At 36.6% G+C, this 27,714-nt stretch overlaps 2 protein-coding genes across 3 annotated transcripts in view; one reads left to right on the forward strand and one right to left on the reverse strand.

The window, feature by feature from the left end:
• The window catches only part of LOC138711803 (uncharacterized), a 342,343-nt gene that overhangs the window by 260,310 nt on the left and 54,319 nt on the right, over positions 1-27,714 (reverse strand). The gene's annotated exons all lie outside the window — the stretch shown is intronic.
• Positions 1-27,714, forward strand: part of LOC138711798 (cytochrome P450 4C1-like) — a 391,497-nt gene that overhangs the window by 66,929 nt on the left and 296,854 nt on the right. For both annotated transcript variants that reach the window (XR_011335460.1, XM_069843031.1), the window contains exons 7-10: positions 7,996-8,156; positions 13,307-13,410; positions 13,616-13,684; positions 22,392-22,560. Coding sequence is in view for 1 of the 2 variants with exons in the window: in XM_069843031.1 (XP_069699132.1) it covers positions 7,996-8,156; positions 13,307-13,410; positions 13,616-13,684; positions 22,392-22,560 (503 nt within the window). In the remaining variant the exon portion in view is untranslated. The remainder of the gene's footprint in view (positions 1-7,995; positions 8,157-13,306; positions 13,411-13,615; positions 13,685-22,391; positions 22,561-27,714) is intronic.

Below are 27,714 nucleotides of genomic sequence, written 5' to 3' on the forward strand. Positions count from 1 at the left end.
CACAAGACCAGACTAATCTTGGAGGAATGCAGATCGGCAAAGAAATTAAGGTTCTACTTAAGCGAAGGCAAACATTGGATGTTAGGAGTGAAGGGGACCGAAGGAGACAGACAAGCCACGGAGAAAAATATAATAGACGCCTCCACGAAATTCTACAGAACTCTATATACAAGCGCCAAAATGCTGAGAAGTCGCATCGAAACCATGTAAGCAAGGGAGGATGAAATTCTACCCATCCTAATCAGCGAAGTTAGTAACGCCATACGACACTTGAAGAATGGGTAAACGACAGGAGAAGACGGAATACTCAACGAATGCCTGAAGTGGGGCCAGGAAATAGTAGTCCAAGCAGCTACAAAATTATTCAACACCATACTAGAAACTGAAGAGTTTCCAGCCAGTGGCATAAAAGCACCGTAATAGTTCTGCACAAGAAGGGAACAAAAGGTGACCTGAACAATTACAGGCCTATCAGTTTGATCTCCAGCTTATATAAGGTATTCACGAAGATATTGACGAGTAGATTAACAAAACTTTTGGACGAAAATCAACCACCTGAACAAGCAGGGTTTCGACGGAGTTCAGTGCCATCGATCATCTGCAAACAGTAAATCAAATAACAGAAAAAGTCAAGAATTTAACATGAAAGTATATATTGCATTTGTACATGACAGCAAGGCCTTTGACTCAGTGGAGTATTCTAAGGTTCTTGAAGCTCTAGACACAATGGGAAATCGAACACAACATTATAAGACTATTAAGTAAGATCTACATCAACAGTTACGCAAAAATCCGAACAGAGGTGGAAGGAGAAGCATTTAAATTAGAGAGAGGAGTGAAATAATGAGATCCCATTTCACCGAAATTATTCACCTGTCTGTTAGAAGATCTATTCAGAGAAATGGACTGGAGCAAAAAGAGATACGGGCTGAACATCAACGGTAGGAAACTATCAAATTTACGCTTCGCGGATGACATTGTACTTTTCGCCAAGTTAAAACAGAAACTACAACAAATGCTGACTGAACTCTGCGAGAAAAGCTCAGTAGTTTGGCTCCAAATGAACCCAGAAAAAACTAAAATAATGACCAATGCAGACAACATCCCTATAACGATTAACAACATGACGCTGGAATACGTCGCCGAGTGTGTATATCTGGGACAAACTGTGTCACTTTCCTGTAGGAGAGAGATAGAGATACGAAGAAGAATATGTTTGACATGGAAAAAATTTTGGAGTTTGAAATTCATCCTGCAAAACCAAAACATCAGCACCAAATTGAAATTTGAAGTTCTGGAAACCTGCATAATCCTAGTAATGTTGTACGGATGTCATGTTTGGTCTCTGACAGGGCAACAGAAAAGCCTGCTTTGTGAGTGCCAGAGGAAAATGGAAAGAAAAGTCCTCCAACTGAGACTGTAAGACAGGATAAGGAACACCGACATCCGAGTAAGAAGCGGTATGCAGGATGCAGTGATGCTGGCGCTACGTCTCAAATGGAAGTGGGGTGGACACGTGAGTAGGATGGACTGCAGCAGGTGGACGTATGCCTCGACCATGTGGAACCCACGCATCGGGAAAATAAGCAGAAGACGTCCAAGGAGAAATTGGTCGGACGCTTTCCAGAGGGAGACTAGAGCGCAGTGGACGAGAACAGCGAGAGACAGGCAGGCATGGAAAAGACTGGAAGAAATTACGAACACTATGTAATCTGTGTACAGTTTTGTACTGTTTGGATGTAGTTTTTGTGTGTGCTAGTTTGGATAGTTTGAGTGCGTGTTTGGTTGGTAAAGTTCATGTATTTATTTAGTATAATTTTTGTGTTTAATTATAAGGTTTTTGTGTGTTTAGATTAGATAGTTTCTGTGTTTAGACCAGCCGTGGCGAGAACGTGACTCGCGAGTGCATTGAGGCTCGCAGTGATAGCTGTGCATTTCGCTTGCTTCTAATCTTCGCTAACCCCCACCCTCTCACTCACTGGAGTCAAACTCCGTTCCATTTGTATTTGTCTCTGACCTGCGAGTGGCATATGTCTCTCTCGAAACCATGTACGAAAGTTCCAAGTAGGATGGGAGGACGCATTTTTTTGCTTCAATATGATGATAATATTAAATGTATGATTTGTTCACAAGTATTACGAGAAAAACGGTTGTATAACATAAAACGGCATTATACTACATGTTACTGATGAAACATTAAAAGATTAAGTGTTATTGTTGTTGTTATCATCATCATCATCATCATCATCATCATCTCTGTACGTCGATCTTTTTTCAGCAGATGTACGAATAATGCGGTTAGCTCTTCAATTTGAACTCACTGATTTACTATGTGATGTCAAATGAAAGCTAGATGTAAGGACTTGACAAATGTTGAACTTTCAAATCTTTTCCAAAAAATAAATATCCGAAGCTTCGTTCTTTCGCTTGCTCTGTTGAAGCCATGTTCGCTACAACTTACGTTTGTGAAAAATTATTTTCAACAATTAAAATAGTAAAAACCAAATTTAGATCACGACTGACAGACAAATATCTTCGTGATCAACTACGACTGGCAGTAAGTGACATAATTCCTGATTTTGAAACTTTGTCGCAGAGACATTCTGAAGACAGTTAATTTTAGGTTGCGATATTGTTCATTTATTGTTCATTTCTTTCTTCGTTACACTTACTAAATATTAGTTTTTAGCCTTGTATTGTATAAAATTATATTTAAGTGCTTGACGTAAGGAAAATGAAAATCCGTTAATAAGTCAGACAGTTGCTTCACTTCCCCTTCGGGTGTCCGCCTCCCTCCTTAGGTGCTATGCACGTTGCAGGTTACAGAGTGGCTCCGCGCACGATTACATTTTCGCCACCGCTGGTTTAGACTATAATTTATGTGTACAGTTTGCATAGCTCTTCTGCGTTAACACTATAATTTATGTATTCAATTTGTATAGGTTTTTGGGTGTTTAGTTTATGTGTGAGTTAAGACTGTATAATTGTAAAATTTGTTGTTTGTTTAGTATGGATAGTTGTGTGTGCAGACTAATTTGTGTGTTCAGTTTGCATAGTTTTTGTGGGTGTTTAGTTGGTATAATTTATGTGTTTAGTCTATATAGTTTTACGTGTTTAGCTTATATAGTTTGTTTATTTGTTTAGTTTGTAAGTATAGTGTAAACTCTCTTGGACTGGCTCCCTAAGTGTAGTAGACTTTCAGCTCATCCTACACTCCTGTAAGTGGCCATTGGCCTTATGGGATTTCAGGATTTTCATATTTCATATTTCACATATTTTAAAGAAATATCTTGGTCGATATGCATAACAGGCCTATACATTTCATTTTGTACTAAATGAAAATGAATACATTGATTTATTCTGAAAGGGCATCAGTCAGTAATTTTCGTCATGTGAAAATTAAGAAAATTCTAAATAAAAAAAATATATACGTGGTGTGTCTAAAAAGTTCGGTGAATGGTGTCATATCTGAACGGCAACTTGGCGCATGTGCTTGCGCATGCGCATGGCTCTTCAGAGACTTGAGGAGAATTGATACACAGCATGCAATGCATGTGACTGGCAGAGTAAACAGGCTGCGACCAGTTGAACGTAGTCAGTGTGAGAGGAAGTGTCACAGCGCAATGGAGCAACGTGTAAACATCAATTTCTGCTACAAATGGGGGAAGACTGCAACGGAGACACAAGGAATGTTGGTGCAGGTGTACGGGAGGGAAGCCGTGAGCAGAAAATGTGTTTACGAATGGTTTAAACGCTTCCGTGAAGGGAAGGGAACAATTGAGGATGAGCCACGTTCAGGTCGGCCATCGACAAGCAGAACCCCAGAAATGATCGAGAAAGTGCGACAAATGCTGGCACAAGATCGGCGACTGACTCTAAGATTCATTGCGGAGGAATTGGACATTAGCAAGGACACGGTGCACACCATCGTCCGCGATGATTTGGGTAAGCGGAAGATCTGCTTCCGATTTGTGCCGCACAAGCTCACAGACGAGCAGAAAGCAAAACGGATGGAAACTTCTGGTGATTTCATTTCCATGTGTGACCAGGACCCATTGCTTCTGAAAACTATCGTCACGGAAGATGAGACCTGGTGCTACCAGTTCGATTCGGAATCAAAACGGCAATCGATGTCATGGCATTCACCGACTTCCCCGCGACCCCCCCCCCAAAAAAAAAGCCGTCTGCAAAAATCCAAGGTGAAAACACTGTTGATCGCCTTCTTCGACAACAACGGCATGATCCACAAGGAATTCGTTCCTGCAGGTCAAAGCATTAATGCTGCAATTTACCAGTCCGCTTTGAACCGATTGCTGCAGCGTGTCCGGCGGGTTCGGCCAGAGTTGCACAGGACTGGAAAATGGATGCTGCTCCATGACAATGCCCCTGCACACTGTGCGATCCGTGTGCGCCAATTCCTGGCTCAGAAGATGGTAACTGTTCTTGAACACCCTCCGTACTCCCCTGATCTGGCCGCCTTCAAGCGGGGAAACAGGAAGAAGTCCGCAGGAACCAGATCAGGGGAGTACGGAGGGTGTTCAAGAACAGTTACCATCTTCTGAGCCAGGAATTGGCGCACACGGATCGCACAGTGTGCAGGGGCATTGTCATGGAGCAGCATCCATTTTCCAGTCCTGTGCAACTCTGGCCGAACCCGCCGGATACGCTGTAGCAATCGGTTCAAAACGGACTGGTAAATTGCAGCATTAATGCTTTGACTTGCAGGAACAAATTCCTTGTGGATCATGCCGTTGTTGTCGAAGAAGGCGATCAACAGTGTTTTCACCTTGGATTTTTGCAGACGGCTTTTTTTTTGGGGGGGGGGTCGCGGGGAAGTCGGTGAATGCCATGACATCGATTGCCGTTTTGATTCCGGATCGAACTGGTAGCACCAGGTCTCATCTCCAGTGACGATGGTTTTCAGAAGCAATGGATCCTGGTCACACATGGAAATGAAATCATCAGAAGTTTCCATCCGTTTTGCTTTCTGCTCATCTGTGAGCTTGTGCGGCACAAATTGGAAGCAAATCTTCCGCTTACCCAAATCATCGCGGACGATGGTGTTCACCGTGTCCTTGCTAATGTCCAATTCCTCTGCAATGAATCTTAGAGTCAGTCGCCGATCTTGTGCCAGCATTTGTCGCACTTTCTCGATCATTTCTGGGGTTCTGCTTGTCGATGGCCGACCTGAACGTGGCTCATCCTCAATTGTTTCCTTCCCTTCACGGAAGCGTTTAAACCATTCGTAAACACATTTTCTGCTCACGGCTTCCCTCCCGTACACCTGCACCAACATTCCTTGTGTCTCCTTTGCAGTCTTCCCCAATTTGTAGCCGAACTTGATGTTTACACGTTGCTCCATTGCGCTGTGACACTTCCTCTCACACTGACTACGTTCAACTGGTCGCAGCCTGTTTACTCTGCCAGTCACATGCATTACATGCTGTGTATCAATTCTCCCCAAGTCTCTGAAGAGCCATGCGCATGCGCAAGCTCATGCGCCAAGTTGCCGTTCAGATATGACACCATTCACCGAACTTTTTAGACACACCACGTATATATTAATACATTGAAAATTCTTTTCATAATATCACTTTACTTTATTCTTGAACCTCCCAGTATAGATTTTGTGGTTTTCCTAAAATTTACGTAAATTTTTACTGATACTCTTAAATGAATGAATGAATGAATGAATGAATGAATGAATGAATGAATGAATTAATTAATTAATTAATTAGTATATTCATATAAGCCCCACTTTTCGACATCGTAATTATTAAAATATTACACTTTAAACATTAAAAACATGAACCTGTGATCTGTTATAGCACACAGAATATAACTTTCAAATTGTCCTTTGAGAACGATATACTGTTACATGGGAGAAAAAAAAAACTTAGGCGTATACATGGGAAAACTGCGTTCCACGTCGTCAGACATAGTTGGATCATATTTGAAATTTGCCAAATCATTTAAATCTACATCTTCAATAACGTCATTGGTATATGTGTTCGATAACACATTTGCAATTTCACTGTAAGTGTGCTATGTCCACTATTTTGGTGTGAATTCGTCTATAAGTTCGGTTCAGTACAAAGATGCCATCCCAGAAAGTCGACCGATACATTTTCAGACCAGTTTTGTCACACTTATAATTTCCAAGCTACATGACAAATTCCAATGAATTTAACAGAGATCGCCAGACGAAGGATCAATGTATCTACTATAACTTTGAGTTGAAGCGAGTGACGTCATCTAGCGATAAGCATGTGGGGGGAATTTAAGGCACGAATTGGCGGGTCGCGTGGTAGCCGAGGCAGTGTAACTCGAGTTTCAGAATTAAATTCATCATCATAAGCACGTTTGTGTTTAATAGTACTTACATGTCATTTTACAATGAAACTCCTAGAACCTAGCACATAACGTTTACAAAATTTCAATAACCAACACAGATCAAATTATAAAATACATTATTTTCTTAATTTTGTACAGCTTGTACTTGTTTTATTTTTGCAGCGTATCTCTGCAAGAAATGTCCACGAACTGTTGACTGACACAATACACTGTTTAGTTTTTTGTTTACACCAGTGATGTCAAAGCAATCGCATTTTTCTGACCTTGACGTCGTGCGCGGGCAGCAAGCGCTAAGTATAGAAAGAGGAAGGGTTGTGTATATGAATAAGCAACCTGTTGGATTTAAAAAACAGTGGTGCACAAACTTCAAACGGAACGTGAAATTTTATGTCGTTATTTTTATATGGCTTCTTTCTGTTTAATATTATCTATATTGTCTGTGAAACAAAAGTACTAACACTGATTTCTTAATATTGCACTTGTGTTTTAAATCTTAATAACATAATAGAGAGTTAAGAAGGAATATTCACTTAAATTCCATAGTAGTATAATATTATACTGTATTAAGTGGATGAAACACATCATTCATAAAGAAAGTGATATTCCAAAGAAAGAGATTGAGTATGACATGATAAGTTGGAATTTATATTGATGGTATCTTTATCCTTACAAAAGTAATCAATAAACTAATCAAAACAATATTACAGTACAAAGCAAAGTTACCTAGGTACTGTATCTGTTTTAAGTGTAACCAATATTACATAACAAAACTCTCATCGCATTATGCTTTTAAGGTGATATTTGTGAGCAACTTTCTGTCATCAAAATATTAAATTATTTTCTCGAAATCTGCTGAAGCTATAGAGCTGACATTTTTACAACACATGGGCACGTATCTTTTGCTTATGATGTAACAGTAGTTGCTTTGTTAATTCATTTCCTTACAAACAATTTCCATGCTAATATTTTCGAAATTTTCATACACTATCTTCAGTAATACGTATATACGGTATATTATATTTACAAAACATTCTGTAAGGCTACTAAATAAATAGGCCTATACCTGAAAATTTCACTTTTCTATACGAAAAGTTGAGAAAATATTTCTTTTGAATAAAAAAACCAAACTTGTGAATAATAAGCATTAAAATTAAAACTTACATTCTTATAATGCACTTATACTTCTCAGGCAACTCTACAAATTAACATGGATACAGTTTTAATAAATTCTCTTCCGTTTATCTATTGAATCAGTGCTGGCCATTCCTGAATATAGCTCGACCAAGCGGCATATACCACCTCTTTCGTGTGTCTCTTTCCTTTCCGCTGTAAAGCGCTCAGGCTCTCCTGGGCTCTAAAGTGAGCGCTTGCTCGTGTGGGCATCAATTGACATGCCTGGTTTATACTCTGACGGAATAAGTATTGTGCTGGTCCTGAATTAATTTTGCAACAAGTCATGTGTAATTTTCATCGACTGAACTGTACTCCTAGTTAGTTCCAGTTCATTACACCTTTGGCTATATATGCAATGATTCATCACTACTTTATAGTGCTCCAAATCCGTTACCCTGATCATTAAATTACCTTCCTAGTTCCACAAACAATGTCATGTATATTGTGATTATTTTCATTTCTTTGCAGTGCACAGGATGTGTTAATGTACAGAGTTCGAAGACCTTGGTTTGACATAGAGGCCTTGTTTCGTTTGACCCCAATGGGAAGAGCTGCAGAGAGAGGGAAGGACAAGCTGAAAATCATAATTCCTGAGATTATCAGAACGAGGAAAGAAATTAGGACAGAAGGTGAGACAATAGACTCTTGTTTGCTTCAGTAAGTAACAGAATTCCACAATACCTAAATCTGCAGTAGTAAGTGTCGTCAACAGGAAAAATAAGTCAGAATGCACGATGAATCGGAAGACATCCAGAGAGCTTCGGAAAGTTACAAAATTTTGCGGAGTTGTCGTTTAGTCAGCAGTTACTGTCTGAAGAGAAAGTTCTGTAAATAGAAAAATTGTTCGGAATATGTATGGTAAGACTTTCCTGTGTTAAATTTAAACGTACCTCGTTTACATGTTTCTATCTACTCGTATTTATGGGTCATCTGCAGAACTGGTCGTTGTTGAACTTGGCGCCACTTGTTCTGTTTCCTGTGAGGATGTGTTCCTGTAGTATAGTGTAGAGTCAAAGAGTGTGTGTGTTTTGAAGTTGAGTTAGCCTATGTGTTGAGAATTTCGTTGGGATGTGTTTTTGTGTGTGTGTATATTTCATATTGTTCTAGTGTGTTTAGTTTCAAAACACACACTCTTTGACTCTACACTATACCACAGGAACACACCCTCACAGGAAACAGAACAAGTGGCGCCAAGACCAACAACGACCAGTTCTGAAGATGACCCATAAATAGGTCGAAACATGTAAACGAGGTACGTTGAAATTGAACACAGGAAAATCTTACCATACATATTCCGAAGTGATACAGTGTTAAAAGTTGTGTAATAAAGATGTACAAAAATTGTTTTCAGAAGCAAGTAACAAAAAAACGCAAAGATAATTTAATTGACGTCTTGTGTATTTGGATAAGGCACAAGAAAAAGTAACTGCTACAGCAGCAGCAGCAATAATAGTAATAGTAATAATAATAATAATAATAATAATAATAATAATAATACTAATAATAACGGCTGAGGGTATAGACAGCTCAAGTCTTTCATATAATGCTCTGTACATACAGCGGATGAGATTGTCGTCAGCAGGGGAAGGCCAACCATGGTAGGAGCTGACTAGAGTCCTGCGTTTTGTTACATTGAATACAAGTTAGGCGTACATCGATCATACTAGATTTGCTTGGTACGTAGAACAAATTTCGAATCAACAGATCACGATGCAGTTCAGCGATCTCCCCGCTCCCCTGTGTGTTTAAACTCGTTTATTCGTGTGCATGTGTGTATAAGCTAAGTCGATGAAAAACAGGAATAATACTCACGTACAAAATATCACTTTGATTTAATAACAACAATAGCAACGTATTTTTAAAGGCAGTTCATAATATGAGTCGCCTAGAAACAAATTGAACTTTCTCCAAATTATGAAAAATAAGGTTTAGATATTTTTCAGTGCAGAATTTATCAGAGAATACGATAAACAGCTCGTTTGGAAGCGAATTACACTTTATCAGGTTTAACTTCAGTAGTGAAGTCACCCTTTGGAGTCATACTGCACTTCTTTCGTTGGAGGAAGTGCAGAGTGTCTCCATGGTTGCAATCGACCAATCAGAGCCTCTCATTCTCGGCCATGTTTTTGGTTGCTTCTAAAGAATATCAGTTGAGTATATTGTCATTTAAAATGTATAACTTCAGACCATTAGCTATCTAGTGAAATCTACTTGCGCATCAGGCAAGAATAAATTGGACTCGGAAGCTTCCCATTCTCACTACGCTTGCAGCTAGTTAGCTCACTCACCCCTACCATAAGGTTCTTGCTGTAAGCTACGGCGCACGCATGCACGAGATAACGAATGGCCTATGCTATACAGTGACATTAGTACAGTGTTGCTCAACTATTACAATGTATTTAAGCGTTATTTTTAAAAATGACTGGAAGTTTGTATCGCAATACGATGCAAAGAAATAATGTACCATTAACATATTTATAAAGAGAAAATAGTATAATGTCAAGGATTTGAAATTTTACTGGAAAGAGTTGTGCCCTTATTTCATTCAGGCATTCAGTTCCAAGATGCTATATTGGATCTTCCTTAGTGTTTCAAATGTAATTTTCATAGGGTAATTAATATGTATTTAAAAAAATATGTTATATGTCGAAGTGCAAGGCATATTTATAACAATTTTAATTTAACATTATTAAAGAATTCACTTTGATTTTTATAATGAATTATTACATTTTTTCTCTTAATTAAAGCAGAGGTACACTCGCCTGGCACGTACCATATAATAATAATAATAATAATAATAATAATAATAATGACCATAATAATAGTAATAATATTTTTTCACTTTAATTTAATTTTTTAAGCTTACATTGAATGTACTTGTTTCTTCCAAAAACATTCAGACAAGACACTGTTACTAAATACTGTCCTATTTATTCTTCTTGGAGCTAAATTTGTAACTTTTAAAGGTGTGGTTACTATGTTGAAGTGTATGTGTTGTAGCGGATGCTTGATTTGTTATGTATGTGAGTCATAGTTATGGGATGCTTGATGTCGTCGCAATGTCTTAATTATAGTTTGATTGTGTTTGTGTGACTATTGTGTATTAATTTATGATGTATAGTACGGAAAGCTGCATATTTGCGTTATTGAGAACGGCTTTTAAGAAGTATTACGTATGTGTGATGTAACTGTTTTCTGTATGTCTCAAATTGATGCCTGATGTTTGCTTTGCATTCGCAATATCTAAATTACGGATTGTTTATGTTTTGTTTACATTGTGTAGGCTAATTTATTTTTTCTTTTCCATTTGTCTTTATGCTTATTTTTTGTGTAAAATTATAGCCCTAGCATACATATGTAAAACAGGGCTACCCGCATTGGAGATATAATAATAATAATAATAATAATAATAATAATAATAATAATAATAATAATAATAATAATAATACAGACAAGATGGAATTAGATTTTCATTTTTCTTGAAAAATCAGTTTGTTTGATAGAGTGAAGTTTGATTGTAGGCGACTCATACGCAATAAAATATCATTTTTATAAGTGATAGACAAAACTAAAAAAAAAAAAAGAAAAATTCAGGAGCTAGCCCCTTTATTTTCAGTAGCTACAACATTTCGTCCACACATGCAATGAGAAACCCATTGAATTAAGATAAAGATACATTTACTGAAATACTATATTAAACAATATTAAATATCTATGCAATGCAAACACATGCTCTCAGTCACTTAGAATCTATGTATATTGAGATGTGCTGTAATTGTAACAACATTAATTTTTAAAAAAACATATTAGTATATCTTCCTATAACCACTTTTGTTCGCATTATGTATTAGTCGTAATGACATGAAATAAATGGAAGTCATAAAATATTTTTAACTCATTAAAAAACTCAGACGACACATAACAATTTTTAATCGCCACAGTTGCCTGGTGCCCGGAATTGTCTACTCCAGCGTTTCTCAAACTTTTTTGAAGTGAGAACCACTTTTTAAAGTCAGAACAGTTCTGCGGACCACTTTACTCTTGTTCCCTTCGAAAGCAAACTTATTATTTTCGTAGCATATTTCAATACCAGTATACTTATATTTTAAAACTGAAATAAGATTTGGTACTTTGGTCCTCTGTTATGACTTCGGGTGGTCCCTGGCTGGGTTACAGGCGCGGCACCAGATGTGCAGGGAAAAGATGTCGAGAAACACCACGTTCATAGTGCTTTAAATCCCTCTTTTGTTGCTGAGAGGAGAGTGGGAAGTCGATAGACGGGTAGGATAATAAATTTAATAAAATGTGTACTGGGAGAAAAAGTGAAATTCGATTGCCATGTGTCATTTCCAAACTCTGAGATTTTAAGCTACAGTGTGATACACAATTCGTTCGACTTTGATTTTTTCTTCTATCTTTTTTGAAGGACCACAAAGGCAGACCTCGAGAACCACAAGTTGTCCGCGGACCGTAGTTTGAAAACGCTGGTCTACTCCTAGTATTTAGAATGAGTGAAGCTCATCTAGATAGTTTAGATCTACTTAAAGTTTCGAATTAACAAATGAAAAAAATATAAATATTAGCACAAACTTGAAATAAAACAAATTATTAGTGTGGACCTTATGAGTCCCTATACATTGCAATCAATGACTCCAAACATTTTAATTGTTTCAAATGAAAAATGTTTCCTTCTTTCTGACAGAATACACTTTCTTCTATCCTAATGAAGTACTCGCTACCAATTTATTCTATTGGGGCACTCATTTTCAATCGCCTAGCTTTGTTTTTTTCGCACGTTCACTGAACAGTAGACCTGAACTATGTAGCGTAAGATGCTGCCGAGCTATACTCGATACATATCTATTGAATCGATCATATAATTAAGATTCTCCGCCAGCGATCGACTATATGAAGTTCTTTTCTCACCAAAATGACTAATACTTAGAAAATACTTTTTCACGAGTTACAATCGATTTTAAATTGTTCATGGGAAGTTCTGCAGTCAAGTGGGCTATTAATGCGCTAACTGCGAGTTCAGAAACTTCGTCAATTGTCGTGATATTAACACAGTAGTAATATGTTGCTAAATAATATATGCATAAATATTTCCTCTAAATTTTTCTGAAGCTCATGAAGAACGCTGCCAAAGATGACAAGAAGGAATAAAAATATGAAACATAAAGATTTATTCAATTCGCATAAAGACGTACATTTTTCTATTCACCACTATACCGTTGTATATAAGTTTATTCTCTTTGTGATCTTGCTATATAAATAGAATTGCTTATATCATATATTATTTTCAATTATATGCGTATCCTCCTCCTCCTCCTTCTTCTTCTTCTTCTTCTTCTTCTTCCTTGGCGCTACAGTCCAAATTGAACCCTGGCTTCCTCAATCCTTCGCCTCCATTCCTCTCTGTTCCTTGCCCTTGTATTCCAACTTCCTATACCTAACAAGCTCCTTGCATCCTCTCGCACTGCGTCCTCCCATCTATTCCTCGGTCTTCCTCTACCCCTCTTCCCCCAAATTGTGTGTTCCAGTGCTTTTCTTGGAGCCTTTCTTCCTCCATCCTAACCACGTGACCAGCCCGCTGGAGTCTCTTTAATGAAGACAGAAAGTTCAACTTCTTTGTATAACTCATAAATTTCTATATATGTATCTTACACTGTTTCATATTGTGAATCGAATTTGATACAATGATTTTATCTTTATCACTATTGTCGTGGTATAATGATTGATTTATTGTATTTCATAAGCTAGAAATTTTATTTTTCAGACACAGAACATCACAATGTTCTTGACACCTTAATTAACAAAATGGAAGAAAAGATTCTAACACTAGAGGATGTGGGAGATGAATTGGTGACCATGTTTGCTGCTGTAAGTTAAAAGTCATGGTAAATTCACATTATTGGTAGTTTATTATTAATTAAAAAGTGAATTTTGAGATGTACGAGTATCTTATTTGATTCTCAAAATGCAGGAATTTACCTTAAGAAATAAAGCTTTATTATTTTTTTTTAATTCTTCCTCTTTAAAGACAACACTATGCCAAAATGAATAATGTAATTCTCTTGCATTGTAGGGAACAGAGACTACCGCTAGCACAATGGCATTTATGTGTGCAATACTAGCTAAACATCCGGAAGTGCAGGTGAGTAACAAAAAAAAAGTGACAAGGGATCATTGGATCCCTGTAATTGCACGATACGTTTATGTTCTTGGTTATTTGTTATTATGATTCTTATGGTTCTTATTTGTAATAATAATAATAATAATAATAATAATAATAATAATAATAATAATAATAATAATAATAATAATAAAAATTTTAACATTTTTTAAACTTTTTTTTAAATAAAAAATTATCAAGCTAAAATGATGATTTACCTATATGGTAATAGTTGTCTTATTAATCAATTACATTTAAAATTTTATAAATTATTGATCAATGCTTAATTTAAAAATCTATGCGCAGTCTTTAATCATAATATGTAGGTCCTTCACATAAAATTTTAAAACGTAATAACAATCCTGAAGCCGTCAGGGATGTTTTGAATTCAATTACATATATTTTAATATCGTTAAAATAAATGAAAATTAAAACCTTGAATTGGCTAAAACGTGATGAAATTTGATCCTGTTGTTTAAATTTACATAATAGTACATTATGCAACGAGCCTATAATGGTGGTAATTAAGACGCAAGTATGATTGTTTATGAAACGAGCGCAAGCGAGTTTCATAATTTTCATACGAGAGTCTTAATTACAATTATAGGCAAGTTTCATACGACTTTTTATGCTCGACCATGTTTCTAACTTGAAAGTATTGAAGATTAGGTTTTTTTATGGTTATGTGCGAACTGACCTGAATTGTGAGATGTGCGAAAGTATTGATTTTTTTCCGAGGCCGAATGTTATTGACCTTGGCACAGAATAAGAATGAACATTAGTCTGATATAACCTGGAAATTGATTTAGAATTGAAAAAAGAGTTGACAAATTGAATTTATTTGAATATTATTTACAATTAACGCTAATTATTATAGTAACAGAACATAACCTTCTGCGACAGTATTGGATTTCCAGCCTCCGTGACTTTTCGCTAATTGTCTGTCCATTGCATATCCGAGAATAATCGATATAACGGTACAAAGCTGACTTGTGATTGGCTGAAGACCTGTACTTTAATGAGTAGGTGTACTTTAATGACATGCATTAAAGGACTGCTACCAGGTGTATAATTACTACATTTCGGCATGGTCGAGCATGAACGTATATAATATACGCGCGCGCGCGCGCGCACACACACACACACACACACACACACAAACACACACACACGTTCATTTCATAAGTCATGGCAACTATATTATATCAGCCAATAAAGCTTCAGAAATATATGCGTTTGAAGACCACTGGAATGTGCTTCGCAATGCTAGTACCAAATTGGGTCTGGGTACAGGAGGCAATGGGTAGGAGAAGTTTAAAAAATGCGTAAATATAAATCATTGTTTTATTATGCACAAAAGGATACAAAGTACATTACTCAAAGCTAACACACTTCAAAATAATCCCCCAAGACTTCTACAACGATGATGCAGGCGTTGAATACCATCAACTGTGTGCGATTCGTCTATATGTACCATCTCTCGTCGAAACGCTGTTATGATGTCCTCCCTGTTTGCAAACCGCTTTTCACGCAGCGGTTTCTTCAATTGCGGAATGAGATGAAAGTCGCATGAACTGAGATCAGGCGCGTAGGGATTGTGTTCCAACGCACTATCATCCAATGCTTCTCGTAGCTCACAATGATACTGACGAGCATTCTTGCCAAGTACAACTGCAATTTTTACGTATGACGGCTGATCAACTTTGCTTACAGTACATCCTTCTTGGAGTAAAGCCTCTAGCATGCTAACTTTTGTGTGTGCTGTAAACTAGCCACCAATGCACAAGACGCAATCTGGAGGTGGAATCCTGTACCGTGTACAATAGGTTTTTAAACATACGCGTATATACTGAACTAACCACATTTTCGGTTATTCGGAAGATATACCATATTTGCAATGACTTACGAAATCACCCTCGTAAATATATATATATATATATATATATATATATATATATATATATACACATCCTCCCCCATTATAGCTTGATTACATAAAGATATTTTTGAGGGCATGTTTCTTAGTGTTACATCCACATCCTCGATGTTTCGGACCGAGTTGTTTAGTACTTGAACTGTAGGTCTACTATAAATTATAATAGGGCATAACATAAAACAATCTACCTCTTTTTCTCTCTCTCTCTCTCGTACAGAAACACATGCATACATCAATAAAACTACGTAGCAGTGCTAACAGAAACTTTTTTATATGAAGTTTACCTTCCTGAAGATATCATATGAAATGTAAACTCTATTTTATTTAATCTCGTCTTTTAAGTTTACATACAGTTCCGCTTATAAGTATAATAAAAGAAATAGTTATAATTTCATAACAATGCATGCAAATGGGTTAAGATTGGTACCATTGTAAAGAGGAAATTGGGAAGTTTTAATCCATTGTTGTTACTTATTTTTAGAAGACTCACGCATGCGCAGATCATTAAATAAGAGAATTCGTATCGTATCTTTAGTCAGTCAGCATGTGGACGCCACAGCAGAAAGCCTTTTGTGTGCTGTCATTAGCAGAACATAGATCCATAATTCGTGTACAGCGCTTGTTTCGCCGTCAGTACAATCTTAGACCAAGGGAAGCTGTACCGACGTACGTCTCAATAATGAAATGGGATAGGCAGCTCAGAGAAACAGGAAGTTTGTTGTCTAATGCAGGTAAACATTCCAAGCGTAAAGTGTCTGACGAAAATGTCGAACGCATTCGCGAGGCATTTCAGAGAAGCCCGCGGAAATCCATTCGACAGGCTAGTGTGCAGTTGAACATCCCACCAACAACAGTGCATACAGTGCTCCATAAAATATTGCGTTTGCGAGCGTACAAGCTGCAACTTCATCAGATGATTACGCCGAATGATAAACTGGAACGAAAACGCTTTGCAGAAACAATGTTGGATAAAGTGGACGATGACGACACATTTCTAACTCGAGTCTGTTTCTCAGATGAGGCAACCTTCCACGTCAGTGGAAAAGTAAACCGACACAATTGTCGCTTCTGGGGGTCGGAAAATCCAAGTGTCGTAATTGAACACCAACGGGATTCCCCTAAATGGAATGTTTGGTGTGGGATCATGCGTGACAGAATCATTGGTCCCTATTTCTTTGCTGAAAAGATAGTCACTGCAAACACGTACCTGGATATGTTGCAACTGTATGCTGTGCCACAACTCCCAGATGGAGCAATTTTCCAGCAAGATGGGGCTCCACCACACTTTGCCAACATGGTTCGCACATTCTTAGACGAACAATTCCCTGCAAGATGGATCGGAAGAGGATCACCGTACATCACATGGCCTGCCAGATCACCAGATCTAACACCACCTGATTTTTTCCTGTGGGGGTTTGTTAAGGACCAGGTCTACAGGACGCCAGTACGTGATTTGGCAGACTTACAAGAAAGAATTTATGCTGCTGTCAACAATGTTACACCACAGATGCTTCATAACACTTGGGTCGAGGTTGAATACCAGTTGGATATTTCCCGTGCCACCAATGGAAGCCATGTTGAGGTTTATGGAACATAAGGTAACAAAAATTCCCAGTTTTCATTCTTTGTAGCAGTTGGTTTCAACTATATACTTGTATTAATTCAGAAGTTATAGCTATTTCTTTTGTTATACTTATAAGCGGAACACTCTGTATTATACAGCAGACGTCTCCAAAAGCGTACTCACGACTAAGCCCCTGAACGGAACCGAAGGCAGTACGTAATCAGCCGCTCCGCCTCACCCATCCCCACTGTACTGTACTCAATGTTTATGCGCAAACGAAGAGCAGTGGCGGATTGCCATTATCATTGTGTTGGTCGGAGTGTTCCACATTTTCACAATGTCTTCTAATCATGGACGTAGTACATTCAAGAATGAATAGGAAGAGACTTTTTTTTTAGTTAGTGGGGAGAATGTGAAATGCTTAATTTGTTCGAAAATTCTTAAGGGTGTGTTAAAATTCAACATGCGACGACAATACTAGACTCTTCACAAAGAATATCATACAATTACAGGTATGTGGGACATGTGAAAATAATTTATTTTGGGGCTATCTGTATAACTGTTGGTTATACATAATAATCAGTGTATTACAAAACGCATGACAAACATATAGTTTTTCGATTAATTTTAGGTGAAGTGCGTAGGCCTACAAATATTTTGATAAATATAAAACAAGAAAATAAAAACACAAATCATACACGTGTCCTCAGTCTTAAACAAAAAAAAACTTTTTGCTAGCTGTGCTCTAGCTTGGAATATTGGAAAGTCAATGAAGCCTTTTACAGAAGAATCATTTGTAAAATCGTGCATACAGGACGATACTGAAATACCATGTCCAGAACAAAGTCAAAGTTTGAGAAAATTAAATTGTTTCCAATTACAGTTCAGAGAAGCAATTTCAAGATTGTAAATGTAATTGAATCTGAAGTCGAAACCACAATTAACCAGTTTGTAGCTTACTCACTTGCATTGGACGAAAGCACAGATAGAAATGACAAAGCTCACCTAGCCATTTTCATCCGAGGAGTTAATGAACATTTTACTGTGTCTGAATGTCTTCTAGATTTAATTACAAAATACAACTGGAGAAGATCTTTTCCAGGCACTGAAAGGCACCATAGAACAGAAGAGGTTTAATTTGCAATGGCTTGTGTCTATAGCAACAGACGGGGATCCAGCTTCATAGTATATCAAAATAATATACAAACGTATGATATTTCTTATTCTTTTGATGTTATTATTTGTAAACATAAGCACACCGTTGCCGCGATCCCCCACTGATCGCTCCCATCTGTTGAGGTACGAGTCTCTTCCCCTTACAGCACACTGTGTTCGGCGGGCTGTATCGAGAGCACGAAATGATACGCTTTTTGGAGACCTCTGTTATACAGGGATCACTTTTCTTTTTTTCTGTATTGTTGTGCAGCATGTTACTCATATTTCTCCTAGTGGCGGCCTGAACACCTGCAGAATTCTAACACATGAGTACAGGATGTTACAAAAGAAACATTGCAGTGCTTCCATTCCTCAAACGAGCTAAAGAAATTCTTATACATTCAGAAATTTAAAATAAAATTATAGTGCAAACACATGATCTGAAGACATTAATTTATCAATTTAAGCACAGAAACTTAATCATAAACAAAAACAAATAAAAAAATCTTTTGAATTCAATATTTTCTAACGTTAATAGAAAAAAAAAAGAGTTGAGACAAGTTTGGGGGGGGGCAATATCTTCCCATGCCCCTCCTTAACTTATACGGATTTATTTTTTTAACTCTATTACATCACATATATCATTCCGGACATGATAGCTCAAGCTATGCGAAATTGTGGCTACACTGTTTATGAGGATTCTCTGGTTTGGCCACTGACAGCAGGGAAACACGTCGATATCATCGCGTTCAGACCATCTGAGGAAGAAGAAGAAGAGCAAATATGAGCCTACGAAAGCAAATACAAACTAGACAGTATAAACGTTGTTGGCATAATGGTTAGGGTACGAGGAACTAGGCTATTCCCAAATATTTTGTGCAGTTTTGCACTTCACAAGAACTACACAAATCATATCTCTTATAAATTACGATTTCTGCGCGTAAGGTGTCTATTTCGATATTAAGAAATCATTTCTTTGACAGTAATTATAAATTGTAATATTTTTGTGCAAAATAAAATCATACTCTTCATTTCTGTTACAGTTTGTAAATTCTTTTATACTCCAAATTAGAGCTATAATTGTTGAAATTTTATATTAGACTTTTGTTATTTTATTATAAATTTCAAGTTGGTTATGTCACTTTTCCATGTAGCAGCCCTCTAATGGGGAAGTTTTTAAAATTAAATTAAATTTTATGGATAATTATGCATATCTTGGTAACAAAGAAACGTATAGTTTGTTCTCTGGTTTGCAATGAATAAGATTTTCTGGAAGAATCTTCTACAAAGTCACAAACTCTTTCGTTCTTAAATAACAAATAGTGAATGACGCAGCTGAACGAAGTGTTGAATGCAGGATGGCTGGTTTGACGAGGGTTGGACACGGGACGGATTCGAACACACGCCCATTGTGCTCCCTATTATTTGCGATGATTCTCCAAATCCGACAGGTGGCCCGGGTGACATTCGAGAATTCGACGCTGACAGATGGGCCATCCTACCTCAGTCCCAGGTACGAGTAAAAGTAATGCAGGACTTTAATGGACTGTTGGTGAGCAACAGAAAGAGTTTGTGTTGCACAGTGTTGAAGATCATCGACGACTAACGTCCACACCTTTGGAGTAACGGTTAGGGCGTCTGGCCGAGAAATCAGGTGGCCCGGGTTCGATTACAGGTCGGGGCAAGTTACCTGGTTGAGGTTTTATCTAGGGTTTTCCCTTAACCCAATATGAGCAAATGCTGGATAACTTTCAGTGCTGAACCCCGGACTCACTTCACCGGAATTATCACCTTCATCTCATTCAGAGCTAAATAACCTAAGACGTTGATAAAGCGTCGTAAAATAACTACTAAAATAAAATAAAAAAATCGACGACTAACCCGTGCAGCTAGAAATCTTTATAAATAATACATTCTTAATAATTTGTAACATTATATAATTATTTAAATTTGACCGAATTAATTGTAATGCAAACACAACGCTCTCATTTTACGAGGAAACTTTGCATCATTCCGTCACAGGCGGACTTCCTGCTCTCCCGACCACAGCGCGGGAAGCCTATTCTACAAAACATTCCTGCAGTTAGTTGCTTCTGAGAATTGTACCGGAATGTGTGTGTGGCTGTTGTTTGTGTATAGCAGTGATGTCAAAGCAAGCGCATTTTTCTGACCTTGCCGTCGTCCGCGAGCATTAAGCGCTAGGTATGCTAGGAGGAATAAGCAGCCTGTTGGATTAAGACTATAGTGGTGCACAAACTTCAAACGGAACGTGAAATTTCATGCCGTTATTTTTATATGGCTTCTTTCTATTTGTTATTTTCTATATTGTCAGTAAAACAAAACTACTAACACCTATTTCTTAGCCTAATATTGTAGTTGTGTTTTAAACGTTAATAACATAATAAAGAGTAAGGAAGGAATATTCACATAAATTCCATAATAACTACAACTATACTGTACTAAGTGAATTAAACACATCATTCATAAAGAAAGTGTTATCCCAAAGAAAGACACTGAATATGACATGATAAGTTGAAACTGGTATTGATGGTATTTTTAGCCTTATAAAAGTAATCAAATCAATATTATAGTACAAAGCAAAGTTGTCTAGGTATATGTTTTAACTTAACTAATATTACATAATAAAACTCTTATCGCATTATCCTTTTAGATGATATTTGTGCGCAACTTTCTGTTATTAGAGTATTAAATTATCTCAAAATCTGCTGAAGCTATAGAGCTAATGTTTTACCAACTCATAGGCACATATATTTTGTTTGTGATGTAACAGTATTTGCTTTGTTAATTCATTTCCCTACAAACATTTTCCATGCGAATATTTTCAAACTTTTAATACACTATCTTCAGTAATACGTATTTACGATACATTAGATTTACGAAAACATTGTTTTAGTACCAGTAAGGCTATTAAGCAAACATCTGAAAATGTCACTTTTCTGTAAAATAGTTGAGAAAATATTCCTTTTGAATAAAAAAGCAAACTCGTGAAAAATGAACATTAAAATTAAAACTTACATTATTATAATGCACTTACTTCTCAGACAAATCTAAAAATTAACATGGATACAGTTTTAATAAGTTTTCTTCCCTTTATCCATTGAATCAGTGCTGGCCAACCCCGTATATAGCTCGACCAAGTGGCATATACTACCTCTTTCGTCTGTGTCTTTCCTTTCCGCTGTAAAGCGCTCAGGTTCTCCTGGGCTCTAAATCGCACGCTTGCTCCTATGGGCATCAGTTGACATCACTGGTGTATAGTAATTGATTGGAAAATGAAATGTATGTTTGAACAGTAAATTTATATTTAGTACAGGTTTATAGCCCCCTAGATCACCTGACCTAACTTACTGTGATTATTATTTTTGGGGAAAGGAAAAGGGCAAAGTTTATCGAAATAATCCACGTATTGTAGAAGAACTGAAGATCAAAATAACACGTGCAATACTGTCTACTACCAAAACGGAATTACAGAAAGTGGCAATTAATTTGTTTAAACAATGTGAGGCATGTTTTACTGCGGAAGGAGATTATTTCCGACAGTATCTGAAATGAATGGTAACTATTAAATACGTATACATGTATTTTAATAATAATTTAAATTACCGGTAGTGGACTTATTTTATTCTGTCTTGATTAGCCTGTAGTAACGGAACACATTCTCCGACGGTGCAAGCACGACACGCTGGCAAGTTATGCTGGGATCCAGCTACTTTCTTCGTAAAATAAGTGCACTGTATTTTCACATATGACAGCCAACAGTAATCGAATATTATACTTTGAATATCAATATAAACTCGACACGGGTTAACATCATTCGATTTAGTGGAAACTTCTTATGAGAGTAAATGTGATTAGATACAACAAACTTAGTGAGCACGTATTAAATTAATTTTTTTTTTTCAAATATATTTTTTTTCTGTCAAATTTTTCGCACTTCTCAAAGCATTTATCACATAATGTAACTATACAACACTGTCTTTTCAGAAATTAAATGTTCCATAATCAAATTACAGGAAAAAATAATGGAGGAGCAGATGATGATATTTGGAGATTCACAACGTTCGGCGACATTCAACGAATTGCAGAGCATGAAGTATCTCGGGATGGCGATCAAGGAGACACTCAGATTCTATCCAATCATTCCTATGTTTGGGAGGAAGCTCAGAAAAGACTACGAACTCGGTAATTATTGCTGTTTTATACGTAATATTGCACGATTGCATTATGTATTAGATAAGTAATTACAATTACAGCCTTAACGAAGTAAAACCAAGAAGTTGCTTGGCCTAGCACACAAGAGTCTTCCGTATCCATGTTGATCTATCAGTGCCATAACTTCATTTACTCTGACTTGTTGAAGACCCCGTAATACTTGCTACATTCAACAAAGACTCGTTTTATCCTGAGGTTGCTTTGCCGTCTGGAAGTCCTGGTAATGTTTATTGTTAAGCCTTTGTTACGTAGAATATATCTGATCCATCTTAACCTTTTGCTGAGGGTTGTTGTACTTCATACAATATTATCTCATATCTTTGTTGCTTCGGATTTTCATGTGTTGTTTTTATTAATTTTTTTAAGTTGGTTATTTAACGACTCTGTATCAACTACGTGGTTATTTAGCGTCGATGAGATTGGTGAGATCGGGATGGTATTTGGCAAGAGGAGGCTCAGGATTCGCCATAGATTACCTGGTATTCACCTTACGGTTGGGGAAAGGCTCTGAAAGAAACCAACCAGGTAATCAGCCCAAACGGGGATCGACCCGCGCCCAAGCACATCAGACCGGTAGGCAAGCGCCTTAAACGACTGAGCCACATCGTTTGAATTTATTTTTTCTTCTGTTTTTTTAAGGACCACAAGGGCAGAACTCAAGGACCACAGGTGGTCCGCGGACCGTAGTTTGAGAAACGCTGGTATAACTGATGAGCAAGACTCTTTATACAACAACAATACTATGTTTTAACTGTCTTTGTGCAATTTGGCGCTACTGACTTCATTTTACTCGTTTCGGAGAAGAAATACAGAAGAACATTGATCACATGATGTAGTGTTTTATTTCACACGTGGAGCTTCGGTTTACAGTCTTTCCTCTGACATCATCTCTGTATATCTGTGATGCTAAGGAAGTGATGTTTGCCATCGTATCTCACAACCTTGATCGCAGTTGCCACCTGAAATTTTCAATTATTGTACATGATGAGATAGATGGTGGTTTCGACTTGATGAACGAAACTGCACTGTCTCTTTGAAAAGTCAACAAGGACAGTGAATCATTAGGAAGAAGTAAGAACACTCTTACAGAGACACCAAGCGTTCACTACAGCCATATCAAGGATTCTCTTGAGGCCCGGAAAGTACCACTTTCTACCTCGAATATAGTCATTCCACTTCGAAACTAAAAGTTCATTGGTAGTCAAATCTGAAATCACAAGTTTCCTTTCTTTTCTTCTGAAGCTCTTTATTGCTCTCCAGAGGACATTTCTTCATTCTATTTTCACTAACCATTCCTCTGGTCTTGAAACCTATTGAACGAAGCTCACACATGAGTTTAAAAATTTTTAAAAGTGCTTTATGACCGTTTCGTTCACTGATAAATGCTTCTTAAGGTACTTTTTCTCGGTGCGACTATTGCGATGATCGTTCAACGATGATCGTGCAACGATAATCGTTGAGCACTATTTCTTTGTATTTTCTATGGAGCTGTTTTCCTCCGAGCGACTGCCGCGACTCTAGAAAATACAAAGAAATAGTGCTCAACGATGATCATCGCAATAGTCGCACCGAGGAAAACGTACCTTTAAAAGCATCAAACATTTGGAAAGAAGAATTTACTATTTCTATCAATGGATGGGTTTTGAAATAGTTGTCAGGATTTTGAGCCTATAACAGTGCAATGTCATTCAAATGCAGATAAGATTTCAGCTTCTGGAAGAATATTTATGCGTACCACCAGGTTCCAGTATGATTTTTGTTTCCTTTAGCATTCAATGCTTCGGCAACGCCACTATTATGTAAAACAAGAAGACGTCATTCTGAATCGTTCCTGTAATGCACAATACTAAACGACATTTCATACAAGTTGAGAGGATGCGAAGGCATTTCTTTCCCCTTCTACTTGCCCTGAGTCCATCAGTATAACAGACCAGTAGCTGTTACCTCTTATACCTGCACCCTCCAAGTTGTACACACAAGAAAATAAAATATTAAATAAAGTACATAAATGGATATAAAATACAGTGACACAGATGTTTGACAATTACATGTTTGAGTATATTTTAGTGCCGGTTTTGCAAAATTAATTATATAAAGGGATGCTAGTTTGTATTATGAAGTCAGGGGGGAGTGACACAGTGCAGATTGTCCCGTTGTGTATGCTGTAGAGTAGCAACTAGCAGTGAAGAAAACATTTATCTTCTGCTGTCGGTAGCTTTTTAATGTGCCAGTTGATATAAACAACAATCAAATGAAATATAAACGCTTAGTATAGATTTTCGAAATATAGATTACCGGTAAACGTTTTCAATAATAAGAATTTTCACTATATTCAAAGTCAATTAGTCGAACGTTAGTAAGACAGACAGACAGTAGCATCTTCCCCTTCACGGATGGTAAAGAGTGTGAGTAGAGGGGAAAGCCTATCAACCAAACTGAAATGGGGATTACACGTTGTCACTGGACCCTACATGAATCATTGGCTACCCAACACTAAAGTAACTCTAGCACTGTTACCGATGCAAAGTCAGGACACACATTGCGGACTAATAAATGTTTGTTTTAGTGCCTGTATCTACCAAATTCTTCTGTAACCTAAGTTCTGAACCACAGTCTATAATATATAATATATAAAATTAGTGTCAACAATCAAAACAAATATTATAAATTCACTATTCCAATTGAAATATTGGCATCAAAAGAAATCCATTGTAGTTCAGGTACTCACTGTGTTCAATTGAGGACAGCTATTTTTATACCAATAAAACAGGCGCTGAAATATTTTTTTTCGAAATATTTGTACATTAGCCTTATCTGTAACTCATACTGTTCACAATTATAGATCAACTGTGAAATTACAGCACTCCTCCTATTTTATGTGATATGTTGATTATTACTGTGTAGTAGCGTTAAATAATACGAAAAATTTTAAATAAATTACATGAAAACATGAACTAAAATCAAGTTCATTTTTATTTCTGAAATAATGTTTAGTTAATGTCTCAAGGTTCGAGAACTCGAAATAGATTTCAGACCATTATAACATAAAATCTATACTAATAATAAATCTGTAGCCAAAATTTTTCTGGTAATTTTCGATTTTCCAAAAATAATTGGTGTTAACATGTATAATTAACCATCCTGAAACCGAAAATTGTTTTTTTGAAATTTTTGTATGTATGTCTCTCTGTCTGGATGTTTGTTCCTTTTCGCGGGATAATGGCTGAACCGATTTATACGAAAATTGGAATATAAATTAAGTTCGTTGTAACTTAGATTTTAGCCTATATGCCATTCAAAATACTTTATTTAAAAGGGGGAGTTATAAGGGGGCCTGATTTAAATAAATCGAAATATCTCGCTTATTATTCATTTTCATGAAAAATATTACATAACAAACGTTTCTTTAAAACTAATTTCCGATAAGTTTTATTCTATACAAAATTTTGATAGGACTGATATTTAATGAGATAAATGAGTTTTAAAATTACAATAACTACGCCATCTAAGGTGCTGTACTGAAATAAAAACAAATGACTTCGTCCATAAGGGGCCTTGGACAACAACAATCGAAAGCTATTAAACATAACCTAATAGAAGGTTTCTGTGTTTGTATGAAGTAATATCGGAAGCTAATTAATTGTTTAATTATTATTTCACCATTGGAAAGTATAGTTTCTCTAGATGAACGTAATTCTACAGTTACTGTTATTACAGCAACTTCTGAAACATATAGCAAATAATATAAAGTATACAAATTAAAACTAAATGATATGTCAATCTTCATTAAACTATGGTTGCATGTAATAACAATTAAGAAACATGTTAAAGGAATTGTCATTGCACCAAATGATTGCTCTATGGACCAAAATGATCGCATTTTAATTATTTAAATACAATTCAAATTAGTAACATATTAAACTATTTATCCTTCTATCAAACACGAATGTTCCCTGGATCAAACGTCCTATTTTAATTATGTAATTACTTCATATTTATTTCTAACAGGTGCAGCGGAGCGCATGAGTACGGCTAGTAATAAAATAAATTTGTACTGTCCTCGTTTGAGGACAGTGGGACTAAATGTTTTCGTTTAACTGCCCAATTAGTTTTATGAAGGCTATTTGCTCGTTTATCTTAAAAAATGTATTATATACGCTAATTCTGAGGTCATTTGTTGCTGTGCATTTTAATAGTTCATGCATTGCGTCTTCAAAATACCTGTATAGGGCTCAAATATCCTTACACACATCTAATACTTGTCCGGCCAAAGGATTCGTCATGACTCATAACTTTAGCTTTGTACCTCGAGGCCCTACAAAACAGATATTGGAGAAAAAATAGGAGTATAAGGGTACAGTACATCAGTTACTTATATATCTAAAAAAGGCATATGACTCTCTTAAAAGGGAAGTTTTATATAATATTCTTCTAGAAGTTGATATTCCGAAGAAACTAGTTCGATGAATTAAAATATATCTCAGTGAAACGTACAGAAGAGTCCTTCAGGCCAGTTTCTGTCGGATGCTTTTCCAATTCACTGCGGGCTAAAGCAAGAAGATGCACTATCACCTTTACTTTTTAACTTTGTTCTAGAATATGCCATTAGGAAAGTTCAGGATAACAGGCAGGGTTTGGAATTGCACGGGTTACATCAGCTGCTTGTCTATGCGGATGACTTGGATGTTAGGAGAAAATCCACAAATGATTAGGGAAAACGCGGAAATTTTACTTGAAGCAAGTAAAGCGATAGGTTTGGAAGTAAACCCCGAAAAGACAAAGTATATGATTATGTCTCGTGACCAGAATATTGTCCGAAATGGAAATATAAAAACTGAAAATTTATCCTTCAAAGAGGTGGAAAAATTCAAATATCTTGGAGCAACAGTAACATATAAGAATGATATTCGGGAGCAAATTAAACGCAGAATAAATATGGGAAATGTCTTTATTATTCACTTAAGAAGCTTTTGTCATCTAGGTTGCTGTCAAAATATCTGAAAGTTAGAATTTATAAAACAGTTATATTACTGGTTGTTCTCTATGGTTGTCAACTTGGACTCTCACTTTGAGAGAGGAACAGAGATTAAGGGTGTTTGAGAACAAGGTTTTAGGGAAATGTTT

The sequence above is a fragment of the Periplaneta americana genome, chromosome 13, assembly GCF_040183065.1.
Source record: "Periplaneta americana isolate PAMFEO1 chromosome 13, P.americana_PAMFEO1_priV1, whole genome shotgun sequence".
Classification (NCBI taxonomy): domain Eukaryota; kingdom Metazoa; phylum Arthropoda; class Insecta; order Blattodea; family Blattidae; genus Periplaneta; species Periplaneta americana.